General features: G+C 40.9%; 1 protein-coding gene across 1 annotated transcript in view; it reads right to left on the reverse strand.

Moving 5' to 3' along the window:
• Window positions 1–1,045: 1,045 nt before the first annotated feature.
• The window catches only part of IL22RA1 (interleukin 22 receptor subunit alpha 1), a 33,381-nt gene continuing 18,769 nt past the window's right edge, over window positions 1,046–15,657 (reverse strand). The window contains exons 5-7 of the mRNA XM_060784267.2: window positions 10,514–10,658; window positions 4,854–4,978; window positions 1,046–2,119 (exon numbers count right to left, since the gene is read on the reverse strand). Of these exons, the coding sequence (XP_060640250.2) occupies window positions 1,172–2,119; window positions 4,854–4,978; window positions 10,514–10,658 (1,218 nt within the window). The 3' untranslated portion in view covers window positions 1,046–1,171. The remainder of the gene's footprint in view (window positions 2,120–4,853; window positions 4,979–10,513; window positions 10,659–15,657) is intronic.

Here is a 15,657-nt window from a genome sequence, read left to right on the forward strand (position 1 = left end):
TGGGCACTGGCCTTGAGTTTGGGAGTTGTAGTTCATCTACATCCAGAGAGCATATGGACTCAAACAATGATGGATCTGGACCAAACTTGGCACCAATACTCAATATGCCCAAATGTGGTGGGGTTTGGGGAAAATAGACCTTGAGATTTGGGAGTTGTAGTTGCTGGGATTTATAGTTCACCTCAAATCAAAGAGCATTCTGACCCTCACCAATGATAGAATTGGGTCAAACTTCCCACACAGAATCCCATGTCCAACATAAAATACCATGTTTTATGATGGTCTTTTGCGACCCATCTAACACCCTCTTGTGAGTCCGCCCCAGGGGTACTGACCCCCAGGTTGAGAAACACTGGTGTAGACTCATATAATATAGATTGAACCGCATTTGAACTGGATTATATTTATTATTTGTTATTTATTTATTTATCTACTGTATACCCCTGCCCCTTTCTCTACCCCAAGGAGTACTCAAGACGGTTTACATATGGCAGCTACACAGTGCCTTACGACATAAATGTTAACTTTAAAATTGGATTAAAATGATACATATTAAACATAATTAATATACATTCCAATGTTAAAAACATGCCATCCAGGAATCGAAGTCTAAAAAACGTTCCGTCATCAAGTGCACATACTCCAGATTAAAATTATTGCACTGTGCTATTTTTTGAAAGACTGCTCCCAGAATCTACACTGTCATGTAATCCAGTTGAATGCAGTTAATCTGAAGTCTGAAACTGGCTATATGGCAGTGTAGGTGGGGCTCCAAAGGACACTCCACTGGACACTCCACTGGCTAGAAGTATCTGCTCCGTGGCTGAAAGGTTTGAATCAACGACATTGTATGTGTATCTTAATATATGGATTTGTACTGTCTTTTAAGCCTTGCCCTATGCATTTTAGTATATGTATTTTGCATTGGTACATTTTAATGCATGTATTTTATGGTATGTATTTTATGTTGATGTGTTTAACTGCCATGAGGAGAGGCAGGTAAGAAATGAACACTGATGACAATGATGGCGGATTGAGAGGGTGGTTTTCTTATTCTCCTTTTTAATGCATAGAAAAGGGATCAAACAAAGGAATTGGGGATGTTGAGGGTACTTCCCTTCAGTTCTGTTTGAAGGAACATATTTCCTTACTCAATGCAGTGCTGCATTTACTAATAAACATCTTCCTCTGGTCCATGGTCCCACTGGATTTTTAGATCCAAGTCTTTGAAGAGGCCTGCAAAGAGCCCACTGTTTGGAGCTGTGTCCAAGGCATCCGCAACACTAAAGGATTCGGGCTCAGTTTCTGATCCCTTATTTGCGCAGTCTGTTGTTTGAAGGCCGAAAGAGGACCATCGGCTAGTGTTTTCGGTGAACGATTCCCAGTCCTCCCATTGCCTTACGCTGTGATTGTGTGAATGTTGAGCACCTTTTAAAAATAATGGTTGAGAATACGAGATAGAATCAACTCCTATGGGAGCATTTGGGACATTTTTCGGGGTGGCCTGCAACAGGTCCATGGGTTGCTTTCTATAGCTCCCTGTAGAAACAGGAACACTTCTTTCCACAAGAGATAAGCATTGTGATGGCACCACATCTTGGTCGTCTCGTTGTGGCTCCACATTTTCTTGCATCAACGTTGGGTCTTCGTTGGCCTGGTTCATCCACTGTCTGCGCTGGAGCTGTTCTGGATTCTGTGCTTTATAGATCCCATTATTTGTGGTGTCTCCGACACAAGAAACAGGCTCTGTGGCTCTCTGTGAGCTCAGCTTGTTGGCACAACCGGTCCCTTGGACGCACAATCCGTAGGTTGAAGTCGAAGGGTTGCCATCAATCACACATGTTGGGTGGCTCTTTACGGTTTGTGGCGCATAAGACACAGGAAGGTGATCCGCTGGAGCCACAGACTGAGTTACATCCTCGAAGAAGGGCAGTTTGGTCTGTTCCTGGTAAGCGAATACTTTTTGGTGCTTCTCCAGCTCTTCTAAAAGATTGGGGCTCACCTCCCTCGCCAGGTGCATCTTTGGAAGACTTTGTCCAGATTTGGAAAGGTTCTGAGGAATCAGGAATACCTCCGCTTTTGGCACCAGGGGTCGGAAGTGAGACGTGCCCTTGAAATCCTGTTGGGATCAACATGAATTCATTAATACATAAATGACTATATCCTGCCTCACTCTTGACATAGGAACCAAGGCGCTTCACATCAAATTAAAACCAAATCCAGTCTTGTTACCATTTACTATACAGCCCAAATTTTTTCTTGGTTTTTAGGCCTGTTCCCGGGATTATTTGCAGCACTGAGTCCAAAGATTGCATTAGATCAGTGGTTCTCAAACTTCCTAAGGCCCGTCGCAAACTAGGTTCCTGCTGGAGAAAACCTTGCTAGCAAGTCCCTGACGTCATGAGCCTGCGCCTCTCTCCCCGCCCCTTTCTCCGCCCCTTTCTCTTTGCGAGCGTGGTTTTTCCTTTGCTAGGGCAGCATTGCCCGCATTTTCTCTCAGTTGAATTCTGCCAACTGAGAGAAAATGCGGGCAATGCTGCCCTAGCAAAGGAAAAACCACGCTCGCATGGAGAAAGGGGCAGAGAAAGGGGCGGGGAGAGAGGCGGAGTCTCGTGACGTCAGAGACATGCTAGCAAGGTTTTCTCTCGCAGGAACAGAGTTTGCGACGGGTCTAATGCAGCGACTCTCAATACAGTTCCTCATGTTGTGGTGACCCCCAACCATAAAATTATTTTCATTGCTACTTCATAACTGTAATTTTGCTACTGTTATGAATCGTAATGTAAATATCTGATATGCAGGATGTATTTTCATTCACTTGACCAAATTTGGCACAAATACCCAATACTCCTAAATCTTAATACTGGTGGGGTTGGGAGGGATTGATTTTGTCATTAGGGATTTGTAGTTGCTGGGATTTATAGTTCACCTACAATCAAAGAGCATTCTGAACTCCAACAACAATGGAATTGAACCAAACTTGGCACACAAAACTACTATGACCAACCGAAAATATTTGAGTTTTGGAGTTGTAGTTCGCCTATATCCAGTGAGCACTGTGGACTCAAACAATGATGGATCTGGACTAAACTTGGCATGGATACTCAATATGCCCAAATGTGAACACTGGTGGAGTTTGGGGCAAATAGACCTTGACATTTGGGTGTTGCAGTTGCAGGGATTTATAATTCACCTACAATCAAAGCGCATTCTGAACCCCACCAACGATAGAATTGGGCCAAACTTTCCACACAGAATTCCCATGACTAACAGAAAATACTATGTTTTCTGATGGTCTGTGGTGACTCCAACACCCTTCTTGCAACCTCCCCCAGGGGCCCTGACCCCCAGGTTGAGAAATGCTGCACTAGAGCATAGATCCACTTTAAATCTGGTTTCTGCCTCCTGCAGAATTCTGAGAGTTGTATTTTAGCAAGGCCCAGACTTATCTGGCTGAGCAGTTTAAAGGCTCCTCCCTAAACTACAAGCCACAGAATTCTGCAGGAGACAGAAACTGGATTTAAAGTGGAACCATGCTGTAGTGCAGTGTTTCTCAACCTGGGGGTCGGGACCCCGCTGAGGGGGTCGCGAAGGGGTGTCGGAGGGGTCGCCAAAGACTATCAGAAAACACAGTATTTTCTGATGGTCATGGGGATTCCATGTGGGAAGTTTGAGCCAATTCTATCATTGGTGGAGTTCAGAATGTTCTTTGATTGTAGTGCTCGCTGAATATAGGTGAACTACAACTCCCAAACTCAAGGTCAATGCCCACCAAACCCTTCCAGTGTTTTCCGTTGGTTATGGCAGTCCTGTGCAGCAAATTAGGTTCAAAATCATCGTTGGTGGAGTTCAGAATGCTCTTTGATTATAGGTGAACTATAAATCCTAGCAACTACAACTCCCAAATTACAAAATCAATCCTCCCCCAACCCTACTAGCATTTACATGTGGGTGCATTGGGTATTTGTACCCGGTTTGGTCCAGTGAATGAAAATACATCTTGCATATCTGATATTTACATTATGATTTATAACAGTAGGAAAATGACTGTTATGAAGTAGCAACAAAAACAATGTTATGGTTGGGGGTCACCACAACATGAGGGACTGTATTAAGGAGTCACGGCATTAGGAAGGTCGAGAACCACTTCTCTAGTGTAATGAGGTCCTTAGATATTATTATGGTTATCAATTGGCAAGCAGATGACAACTGGTAGATGCTATATGTTCTGTATCTCAAAAACGAGTCAGTAGGGGAAAATTGGCACCATTTTTGTAATCTGCAGGTTAAATATACCCCAAAATAGGGCTAGCATTTGAAGCACCAAAATGTGTGTTGCTCAGTGCTATATTTATTTCAATGTTTACAGGCAATTCCTGAGTTGCAAACATACAACTTACATACAACTCCTAGTTAAGAATGGGGATGAAACAACATGAAGTGAGAGAAATCTACCCTTTGGAAGGGAAATCCACTTCTAGAAGAGTTATTACATAAGAGTTATGTTTACTTCTTGTGAGGAAAAGGTGTCTCCACTGAAGCTTTATCACCAATCCTTGTTTCCACAACAAGCCATGTTTTTCAAAATGCAATAATCACAGGGACAGAAAGTGAAGTGGAATCTTCTGAACAGGGGCACAGAGAGCAAAATAACTCTCTTTCCTATAATAGGGAAGATTCATCCTTCCCCTATTCAATACTGTACATCAAACATCCCTAGGAAAATAATAGCCACATAAACAATTGCAAGGATTTTCTTTGCTTCTTTGTTACTGCCTTTAAAAAAAAGTTATGAACTATGCCTTGTAGCTACAATTCCTGGCACACTGAAGACACTCAATATAAGTACTTACTAAAGCTGTCGGCTGCTCCAAAGTGTACTGTTTAATGTACTTGTAAACCAAATAGTATACTGTTCCAAAGCTCAATGCGATCATAAAAAGGATCACCACAAACAAATACGGCATCCAGGTGCGGTCTGCAGAGAGGAAAGAGACCATTAGTGGTCATATTTGGGATTAGTATCAAACTGATGGAGAAACTGCTTCGGTGGGGTGGGGTGGGGAGGGGAGCAATGGCAGAATGACCCAGACCCACGTCATTTCTTCTGAGAATCTTTCCATGCAAACCAGCCTTGCCCTTAACCTCTGACATATCTGTTGCGTCTCAGCAGGAGTTCGCCTTGCTCACAGCACTCTCCAAGAAACCAAATGTGGTAATAAACAGTTTATTGGGGGGAAAAAAAACACATATAAAAAGGGTCAAAGGCACCTTAAGCAAACAGAAGGGTAAAAACCCAAGAGTTACTAAAGGAAGCAAGTCTCAAAGGTAATAGGTAAATCCAGAACACAATGGTTAAAACATTAATATGAATCCAGGAAACAAGGAGCAAAACATGGGCATGAATTTGTGCTGTGCTGGTTGCTAGCCACCCTGAGTCCCTCTGTGGAGGTGAGATAGGACGGAATATAAATGACCCAAATAAATAAATAAATAAATAAATAAATAAATAAATAATCCATAAATGAAGGAGCAAAACTTGAGCATGAATCTTGGGTCTTGAACTGGGCATGAACTAGGAAGAGTCGGAACAGACCATAGAACAACCGATTGGTTCAAGATTGGGAAAGGAGTACGGCAGGGCTGTATACTCTCACCCGACCTATTTATCTTGTATGCAGAACACATTGTGTGACGTGCAGGGTTTGACCAATCCAAGGCTGGAGTTAAAATTGCTGGAAGAAACATTAACAACCTTAGATATGCAGATGACACCATTTTGATGGCTAAAAGCAAGGAGGAGCTGAAGAGCCTTCTAACCAAGGTGAAAGAAGAAAGTCCAAAAGCTGGGTTGCAGTGAAAAATAAAAAATACGACATGATGACAACCAAGCTGATTTCTGTGTTCTCAAATAATATGGTGTGTCTAGGCTGGTTCATCAGGTGCTCTGCTATGGCTGATTTCTCTGGTTGGAGTAGTCTGCAGTGCCTTTCATGTTCCTTGATTCGTGTCTGGGCAATGCTGCATTTGGTGGTTCCTATGTAGACTTGTCCACAGCTGCATGGTATATGATAGACTCCTGCAAAAGTGAGAGGATCCCTCTTGTCCTTTGCTGAACGTAGCATTTGTTGGATTTTCTTGGTGGGTCTGTAGATCGTTTGTATGTTGTGTTTCCTCATCAGCTTCCCTATGCGGTCAGTGGTTCCCTTGATGTATGGCAAGAACAATAGGCTGTTAGGAATTGTGGGAGTTGAAGTCCAAAACACCTGGAGGGCCAAAGTTTGCCCATGCCTGATCTATACTGTAGAATTAATGCAATTTGATAACACCCGTTAATTATATGGAAGCCTGGGTTGGAATTATGGAACTAATTTGGCTGCATGCACACAATGGGTGTGTTTGGACATTGCAACAAGTCAGAACTCCAAATAATTCCAACTTGTTATGAACGTGCCAAAGCGTGGGCGCATCCTATCATTCCTTCCCCGATTGAAATGGGAGCAGCCAAAGAATTTAGAAAGCATGCAATACCGACAGATGGAAAAGCAGACAGACTACTTTAGCCGTATCTCAGCTATATCTGATGCGAAAGAAACAAACGTTGGATTGGTAAGCGCTGCTCTCCTTCTCACTGCGTGCAGTGCAAAATGGAACAAATCTGTCCAATGCCAAATTTGGCCCATTTGGAGAAAACGTTTGCAATGACGGATATTTTATCAATATTGGTTTAAATTGTATTGTCGAAGGCTTTCATGGCTGGAATCACTGGGTTGTTGTAGGTTTTTTGGGCTATATAGCCATGTTCTAGAAGCATTCTCTCCTGACGTTTCGCCTGCATCTATGGCAAGCATCCTCACAAGCTGACCTCACAAGCTCTGAGGATGCTTGCCATAGATGCAGGCGCAACGTCAGGAGAGAATGCTTCTAGAACATGGCTATATAGCCCAAAAAACCTACAACAACCCAACTTGGTTTAAATTGGTTCCTAAAGGGTGAGGACAGAAGAAGGAAGGAAGGAAGGAAGGAAGGAAGGAAGGAAGGAAGGAAGGAAGGAGAAAGGAAAATCATATGAAATCATTGATCAATTGAGTCCAAACTTTACTCTAGTTTTCATGTTGGTACCATCAGATAACACAACAAGGGTGCATCCACATTGTAGAATTAATGCGGATGGATTCCGCTTGAACTGCATTGCTCAATGCTATGGAATCCTGGGTGTTGTAGTTTGGTAAAGCACCATCACTCTTTGACAGAAAAGGTGGAAGCCTTTGTAGAACTACGACTCCCAGGACCCCAGAGCATTGAGCCAAGGCAGTGAACGTATCATCAAACTATATTAAGTAAACAGTGTAGATGTGCCCCAGGTGCTAATACATCTTAATATGAATGACATATTGGTCAGATAGACAGGCAGATAGAATGAAAAGTGGTCCAATTGAACTATAGATGGGAAATAGTCGAATGGGACAGTTCTGTATCCGAGAATTATTTATTATTATTTATTTAGGACATTTATATCCTATCTCAACCTCCGCTGTGGGAATCAGGACAGCTAACAACAAAGAAAAAACATAGGTATACATCTATATAAATAAAAATGTAATGTTTGTTTGTGGGATTAACATAACTCAAAAACCACTGGGCGAATTGACACCAAATTTTTACACAATACACCTATCAGGCCAACGAGTGACCATCACCCCTAAAACAAACACAAAAAACAGCAGAAAGGACTTTAAACCCCACCCCCCCCCAAATAAACCATATATACATATACAAATATGTTTATACACATATACACAAGAACACATACATATATACGCAAGCACACACAAATATACACATATACACACCTACATATACACCTACTCTCATATACATATACACATACGTACACACATATAAACACACATATATGCATAGACACAAGCACACACATATGCACAATATACATATACATATATAAACACAGAAATATACATATACACATGCACTCATACATACTGAAATATACATATACACATGCACATATATGCAAGCACACACAAATATACACATATACACACTTACATATACACCTACACATATATACATATACACATATATACACAATATACATATACACATATAAATACAGAAATACACAGATATATACACATGTATACACACATACACAAACACACATATATACACATATACACAGATATATACACACATTACAACGCATGTGTAAAACCACACACACACACACACACACACATATATATGCAAGCACACATATATACACACATACAAATATATATATACACACACACACAAAACACATATACACAGACTGGGCCAAGCAACATGTGGCAGGGGACGGCTAGTATCAAGTAAAAACAGTATAAAACATTATGAAAACATTATAAAAACATTAAAACAATTGCTAATTTAAGTCGTCGTCCTGTACGCAATCCATCAGAGTCCATTAAAACCATAGCTTTGCCATCAAGTCAGTTTAACCCGCAAAGGCCTGATCCCAGAGCCAGAATTTCACTTTTTTCCGGAACGTCAGGAGGGATGGAGCAGATCTGATTTCACTTGGGAGGGAATTCCATAGAATATCAAGGCAGAAAATCCCACAATATCTGTTTTAACCTGGGTTATCTGAGTCCACACTCAGAGAATGTGGGATTTTCTGTCTTGATATTCTGGGATATAGGGCTGTGTGGAAGGGCCCTCAGTGAACAAGAGAAACAAAAATGGGACTCCTCTTAGGATGTTATCTAAACTCTTTAACAGCCTGGCAAGTTTATCATTTACTAGCAAGTTATGGAAGATCATTCTTTTGGCTGCTGCCTTCTGTTTGCACATTGCTCCTTTCAACCTTGTGCCAAGTTTCGATTCGCTGGTAGAAGGTTTTGCTTTGTTTTCCATCCAACTTATACTGTTTGGGAGGCAGGTAAGTCCTTGAAGAACATTATCACCTGTTGAGGTCATCAATGGTTACTGCCTTTGCATTTGTGGCTTCAGATTTCACCTCCAAATTGTGAGATGGCATTACATTTCTGCATTACAACTTCTATCTTCTATACACAAAATAAATGTGAAAAATGTGTATGTGGGGGACTCCTTCCTACCCTTTCCTATGGCACACAGGAAACACAGAGGAATTGAACGGACTGGAGAGGTCCAACAATGGACCAGGACCAAACTTGGCATAGAGATGCCCCATGACCAACTGAACATACTGCAGGGGTTTGGGGAAATGACATTGATTTTGGGAAGTCTAGTTCACTTGCATCCCGAGAACACTCAACCCAGCTGACAAAGAATCTGGACCACACTTGGCACACAGACCCAACATGGCCAACTGTAAATACTATCTGAGTTTGGGGGTCATTGCCCTGGGAATCTGGGAGTTGTAGTTCACCCTTATCCAGAGAGCACTGAAGCCAGTCAATGATACATCTGGACCAAACTTGGCACACAGACCCAACATGGCCAACTATGCATACAGACCTGGTTTGGGAAGGATTGACACGCAATTCTGGGAATTGTACTTCACTCACATCATTATGTATTTTCTAATGGGAGCATTCATAAAAAATTAAATCTCATTTCGGCTTTTCCCTAATAAATAGTGTTACTAATTAACTAAATGATATTACTTAACACACCAAAACAGGACCGTAGTCAGGATTTTGATTCAGGAGGGGCTGAGTTTAATTCTGGGGGGGGGGGGGGGCTGAGTCTGAGTGAAAGGGAGTCTACCCTAGCAAACCTTTTGTATCATTACCCCAATACCCCGGAGCCCCCGGTGGTGCAGTGGGTTTAACCCCTGTGCCGGCAGGACTGAAGACCAACAGGTCGCAGGTTCGAATCTGGGGAGAGGCAGATGAGCTCCCTCTATCAGCTAAAGCTCCTCATACGGGGACATGAGAGAAGTCTCCCACAAGAATGATAAAAACATCAAATCATCCGGGTGTCCCTTGGGCAACATCTTTGCAGATGGCCAATTCTCTCACACCAGAAGCGACTTGCAGTTTCTCAAGTTGCTTCTGACATGACAAAAAACAAAAAAACAAACCAAAAAAAACCCCAAAACAACCCTATGCATATGGGATATATTGAGCATGGTGATTAGATCATGATATGAATAAACATAACAGTTTAAATAATGTACCAGTAAGGTCCACCATGAGAATTTGGGGGGGGGGGGGGGGGCTGAAGCCCCTCAAGCCCCCCCCCCCCCCCCCCCCGGCTACATGCCTGCCCCAAAACAAATAATGCCTTTTTCAAATAACCCGGGCATTGTCGGGTACCCAAACTAGTCTCTAAATAAATATGGGTAAACCGCACAAGCACACCCCATCTGCAGGTTTTTGCAAAGCATCAGCAAAAAACCATCTGGGAAAATACCTCTGCACAAACACCTTTTAGCTGTTAATACAGTTTCCTCACCCACAGATGAATCCAAAGAAAACTTACAATACATATAATCAAATCAGAAAGACAGTCAGCCCTTCACCTGGTAAAGTCCTCACTCGAAAGTGATAGGGCTTGCTGATTTTCTCTGACGTGGATTCTCTGACGATGTGGATTTCTCCATTGTATTCGGTGTCTGCTTCCAAGTCGGTGAGTTCAAATTTGTTGCTGCTCATAGTCTTAACCCACTGTAAAAAGAGAAAGGAGAGTTTGTCTTAAGACAGATAACTCTGATTTGTTGCTTTATACGTTGCGGCTGTGGAACGCCCTTCCCACGGACATTAGACTAGCTCCATCATTAATGGCATTCCGCAAAAAAGTGAAAACCTGGTTGTTTGAGCAGGCGTTCGAATAGTCAGTGCAATGAATGTAATGAACATAGGAATGGAACAATGGATGACGGATCTGGATCATGTTTTTAGTGATGAGACGCTAGCGAATGGCTATTAGTGTTAATTGTATATTGTTGTTAATTGTATACTTTTCTATAATATGTTATGATGTTAACTGTTTTTTATACCGTGTTATGGTAGCATTGAATTTTTGCTGTTCTTGTTGTTAACCGCTGTGAGTTGCCTAAAGGCTGAGAACAGCGGTATACAAATAAAGTAAATAAATAAATCAATAAATAAATAAATAAATAAATTATATGCCCTACATCAACAATGACCTGTTGGGGAAAATGGCAAAACAAACTCCAACTAAATAAAATAGACAAGCTCCCAATAGGCTCCATAGACAACAGAAAACCCCAGCCATATCGCAATATGCTAAAGAAACTGGAACAGAACGGAATAACAAAGATTGAGGATTTACTAAAATCAGATGGGACTGTAATTCAATGGGAGGGAATAAAAGATAAATGTGGGCTTGGAAATTGGTTACAATAGGGAGGGCTGTCTAAAAAGCTAACAGAATTGAAGACTAAGGAAACCTCAGAAACAAATTTCGACGAAATAATAAAATGGAAAGTTGGGAAGGAGAAAGGAATCATGGGATTTATATATAAAATTATCACAGAAATACAATATAACACAAAATCTACCCTAATAGGAGTCTGGAAGGAGGAATTAAGTTGCACTGAGAGAGAAATAGATAATTGGATGAAGTCAATCAATAAAATAAAATACCTAAAGATTAAAGAAATTCTAATAATATGTTATAATATAATATATAATATATTGTATATACATATATTTATAATATTGTAATGTAATGCAATATAATACTACTACGAATAATATGATATTATAATTATATATTTATATTACATGTACTATTACTAATAATATTACAGTATAATTGATATAGTGCAATATGGCAATATTTAAAACTGATATTGTACTATGTTAATAATATATTGTATGTATATATACCTTGTAAGCTGCTCTGAGTCCCCTTCAGGGTGAGAAGGGCGGCATATAAATGTCGTAAATAAATAAATAAATAAATAAATGCAACGGAAAATACTGACAAAATGGTACAGAACTCCTGTGCAGCTGGTGCATATCATGAAAACGTGTCCAAAATTATGCTGGCACAATTGTGGAAAAATAGGAACATACACCCACATGTGGTGGGAATGCGAAAAAATCCAAAAGTTCCAAGAAATAATCAGGAAGGAAATGGAGGAGCTATTAGGAATAAATACAGAATGGAACAAGACCCGATTTTTCACCCAGAAATTGGAAAGTAAAGGGGAATATAAATGAGGAAATAATAAATCACATCATAGAGGTAATCAAAGCCTCAGTGGCCCTGGGCTGGAAGGACCACAAGAAATGGAATATAAAAACTTGGTATAAATATCTAGCCGATTACCTTCTCCAAGATTATATTAGCAAAATGAAAAGTTACTATATGACGGGTCAAAGCAGAAGGACATGGGAAACAAAATGGAAGGGTCTCATACACAGAATAAAGGGGAAAGATAAACATACAGTGTTAAATAAGACTATTCTCATGATTGAACAATTATAATAAACACAGCAAATGTACTTAATAGGCTTGGGTAACCACGGAAAAAATTGGTTCTAAACTCGTTTCATTTTTAGGGGGCCCTTGCGTTTAGTTTTTTTAAAGAATTCCAAAATTTTCCTTTAAAAAAGTTCGAAATATACGAAATTTTGTAAAATTACAAATCGATTCGTTAATGGCGGACGCGATTGCGCAATATGCAAAAAAAACCCCTCCAAATGGGACAGGGGGAACTTCTGAAGCTTCCCTCTCCCTTTGTTGTTGACTGTTGGTGTGATAATTTATTTTTTATCACTGATAAAACAAACAACAACTATAAAACTTGCACCAGACATACGGAAATAATTACGAAATAATTTCGAAACAATTTCGAAACAATTTCGAAACAATTTCGAAACAATTTCGAAACAATTTCGAAACAATTTCGAAACAACTACAAAACAATACGAAATAAATTGGAAAAATTGTTTCGATTTTTAATTACTCATCACAGTAGTCCTGCATGGCTCAATATTGGATCGTAAGCTAATTTAAATACGAATTAATAACGAATTACGAAATTAACAAACTAAACAGCGCAAGCCTAGTACTTAACTGTTCCCGGGCCGGGGTGGGGGTGGGGGATTTGTGGTGGTGGTGGGATTGGGGAAAATACTGGTATTTTGAATGCTAATATCAAAGTTGTTATGTTTCTATGTATTATGCAATTAAAAAACTTTAAAAAATATGCCCTACATTTTATAACTATTGTTCAAACCACTGCTTCTTAAACTGTGGATCTCGACCCATTCTCTCAATGTTGGGGACAGGAAAAAAATTGGCAGCAGAAAAACATTTCTGAATGTCACTTAAACATTTACACCAGTGTTTCTCAACCTGGGGGTCAGGACCCCTGGGGGAGGGGTCACGAGGGGGGTGTCAGAGGGGTTGCCAAAGACCATCAGAAAGCACAGTATTTTCTGTTGGTCATGGGGGTTCTGTGTGGGATGTTTGACCCAATAGGAGCATAGTGTCTAGATCTAGGGAAGTAATGCTACCCCTCTATTCTGTTTTGGTTAGACCACATCTGGAATATTGTGTCCAATTCTGGGCATCACAATTCAAGAGAGATATTGACAAGCTGGAATGTGTCCAGAGGAGGGCGACTAAAATGATCAAGGGTCTGGAGAACAAGCCCTATGAGGAGCGGCTTAGGGAACTGGGCATGTTTAGCCTGAAGAAGAGAAGGCTGAGAGGGGATATGATAGCCATGTATAAATATGTGAGAGGAAGCCACAGGGAGGAGGGAGCAAGCTTGTTTTCTGCTTCCCTGGAGACTAGGACGCGGAACAATGGCTTCAAACTACAAGAGAGGAGATTCCATCTGAACATGAGGAAGCACTTCCTGACTGTGAGAGCCGTTCAGCAGTGGAACTCTCTGCCCCGGAGTGTGGTGGAGGCTCCTTCTTTGGAAGCTTTTAAACAGAGGCTGGATGGCCATCTGTCAGGGGTGATTTGAATGCAATATTCCTGCTTCTTGGCAGGGGGTTGGACTCTGGATGGCCCATGAGGTCTCTTCCAACTCTTTGATTCTATGATTCTATGATTCTATTGTTGGCAGAGTTCTGAATCCTCTTTGATTGTAGATGAAGCCGGAAATGAAAGGAGAAGCCTCTGCCTTTGTTTGCGTTTGTGTCTCATTGTATATGATTGTAAAAGCCATTGAATGTTTGCCTATGTATGTAAATGCTGTAATCCACTCTGAATCCCCTAGAGGAGAAGGGCAGGATATAAATAAAGTGTATTATTATAAATACTGTAATTGAATTAAACATAGAATTGTTAATAAAAGGTGGGCCAAAAGTCACAAAGGGTTCCTATATATCTATATATATATATATAAATGCTCCGTGCATAATGAGTACCTTAAAAACAAAAGAACCAATGAACGAAATAACACCAAATTTGGCAACAAAACATCTCACAACACAAGGAGTGACCATCACTCAAAAATTTATGCTTTTGTCATTTGAGAGTTGTAGTTGCTGGGATTTATAGTTCACTTATAATCAAAGAGCATTCTGAACTCCGGCAACAATGGAATTGAACCAAACTTGGCACACAGGACTCCCCTGACCAACAGAAAACACTAGAAGGGTTCGGTGGGCACTGACCTTGAGTTTTGGAGCTGTAGTTCACCTACATCTAGAGAGCACTGTCGATTCAAACAATGATGAATCTGGACCGAACTTGGCACGAATACTCAATATGCCCAAATATAAACACAGATGGAGTTTGGGGGGAAGATGTAGTTGTAGTTACTGGGATTTATAGTTCACCTACAATCAAAGACCATTCTGAATTCCACCAATGATGGGATTGAAGCACTTTATTAGAGTTTAAGATTGCCCGCACACTGCACTTACCCTAAAATCTGATATACCACCTGTCACATCAGCACTTTTAACCCATTACATTGGCCCGGCCCTGTTTTCTTGCATTTTTGGTGAATTGTTTTATTGTCTTGTTGTTTGATATTGCTTTAATTGCTTTGATTTGCTTTAATTTGTGTATTTTGTTATGCTATGTTTTTATTGAGGCCTTGGCCTGTGTAAGCCGCATCGAGTCCTTTGGGAGATGCTAGCGGGGTACAAATAAAGTTAACAATAATAAATAATAATAATTGAACCAAATGTGGCACACAGAACTCCCATGACCAACAGAAAATACTGGGTTTAGTGGTCATTGACCTTGAGTTTTGGAGTTGTAGTTCACCTACATCCAGACAGCACAGTGGACTCAAACAATGATGGATCTGGACCAAACATGGCATGAATACTCAATATGCCCAAATGTGAACACTGGTGTATTTTGGGGAAAATAGACCTTGACATTTGGAAGTTGTAGTTACTGGGATTTATAGTTCACCTACAATCAAGGAGCATTCTGAATCCCACCAATGACAGGATTGGGGCAAACATCCCACACAGAACCCCCATGACCAACAGTGTTTGTTTTCTGGTGGGCTTTGGTGACCCTTCTGACACCCTCATGGTCAGGCCCGTAGCCAGGATTTCGATTCGGGGTGTGTGTGTGTGTGTGATTTTTTTTCAGGGGGGGATTCGGGGGGGGGTGAGTTTTGGGGGGGGGGCTGAGTCTAAGTGAAAGAGGGTCTACCCTAGCAAACCTTTTGTATCATTACCCCAATACCCCCATGCATCTGGGATATAT

Source organism: Anolis sagrei, chromosome X, assembly GCF_037176765.1.
Source record: "Anolis sagrei isolate rAnoSag1 chromosome X, rAnoSag1.mat, whole genome shotgun sequence".
Classification (NCBI taxonomy): Eukaryota; Metazoa; Chordata; class Lepidosauria; order Squamata; family Dactyloidae; genus Anolis; species Anolis sagrei.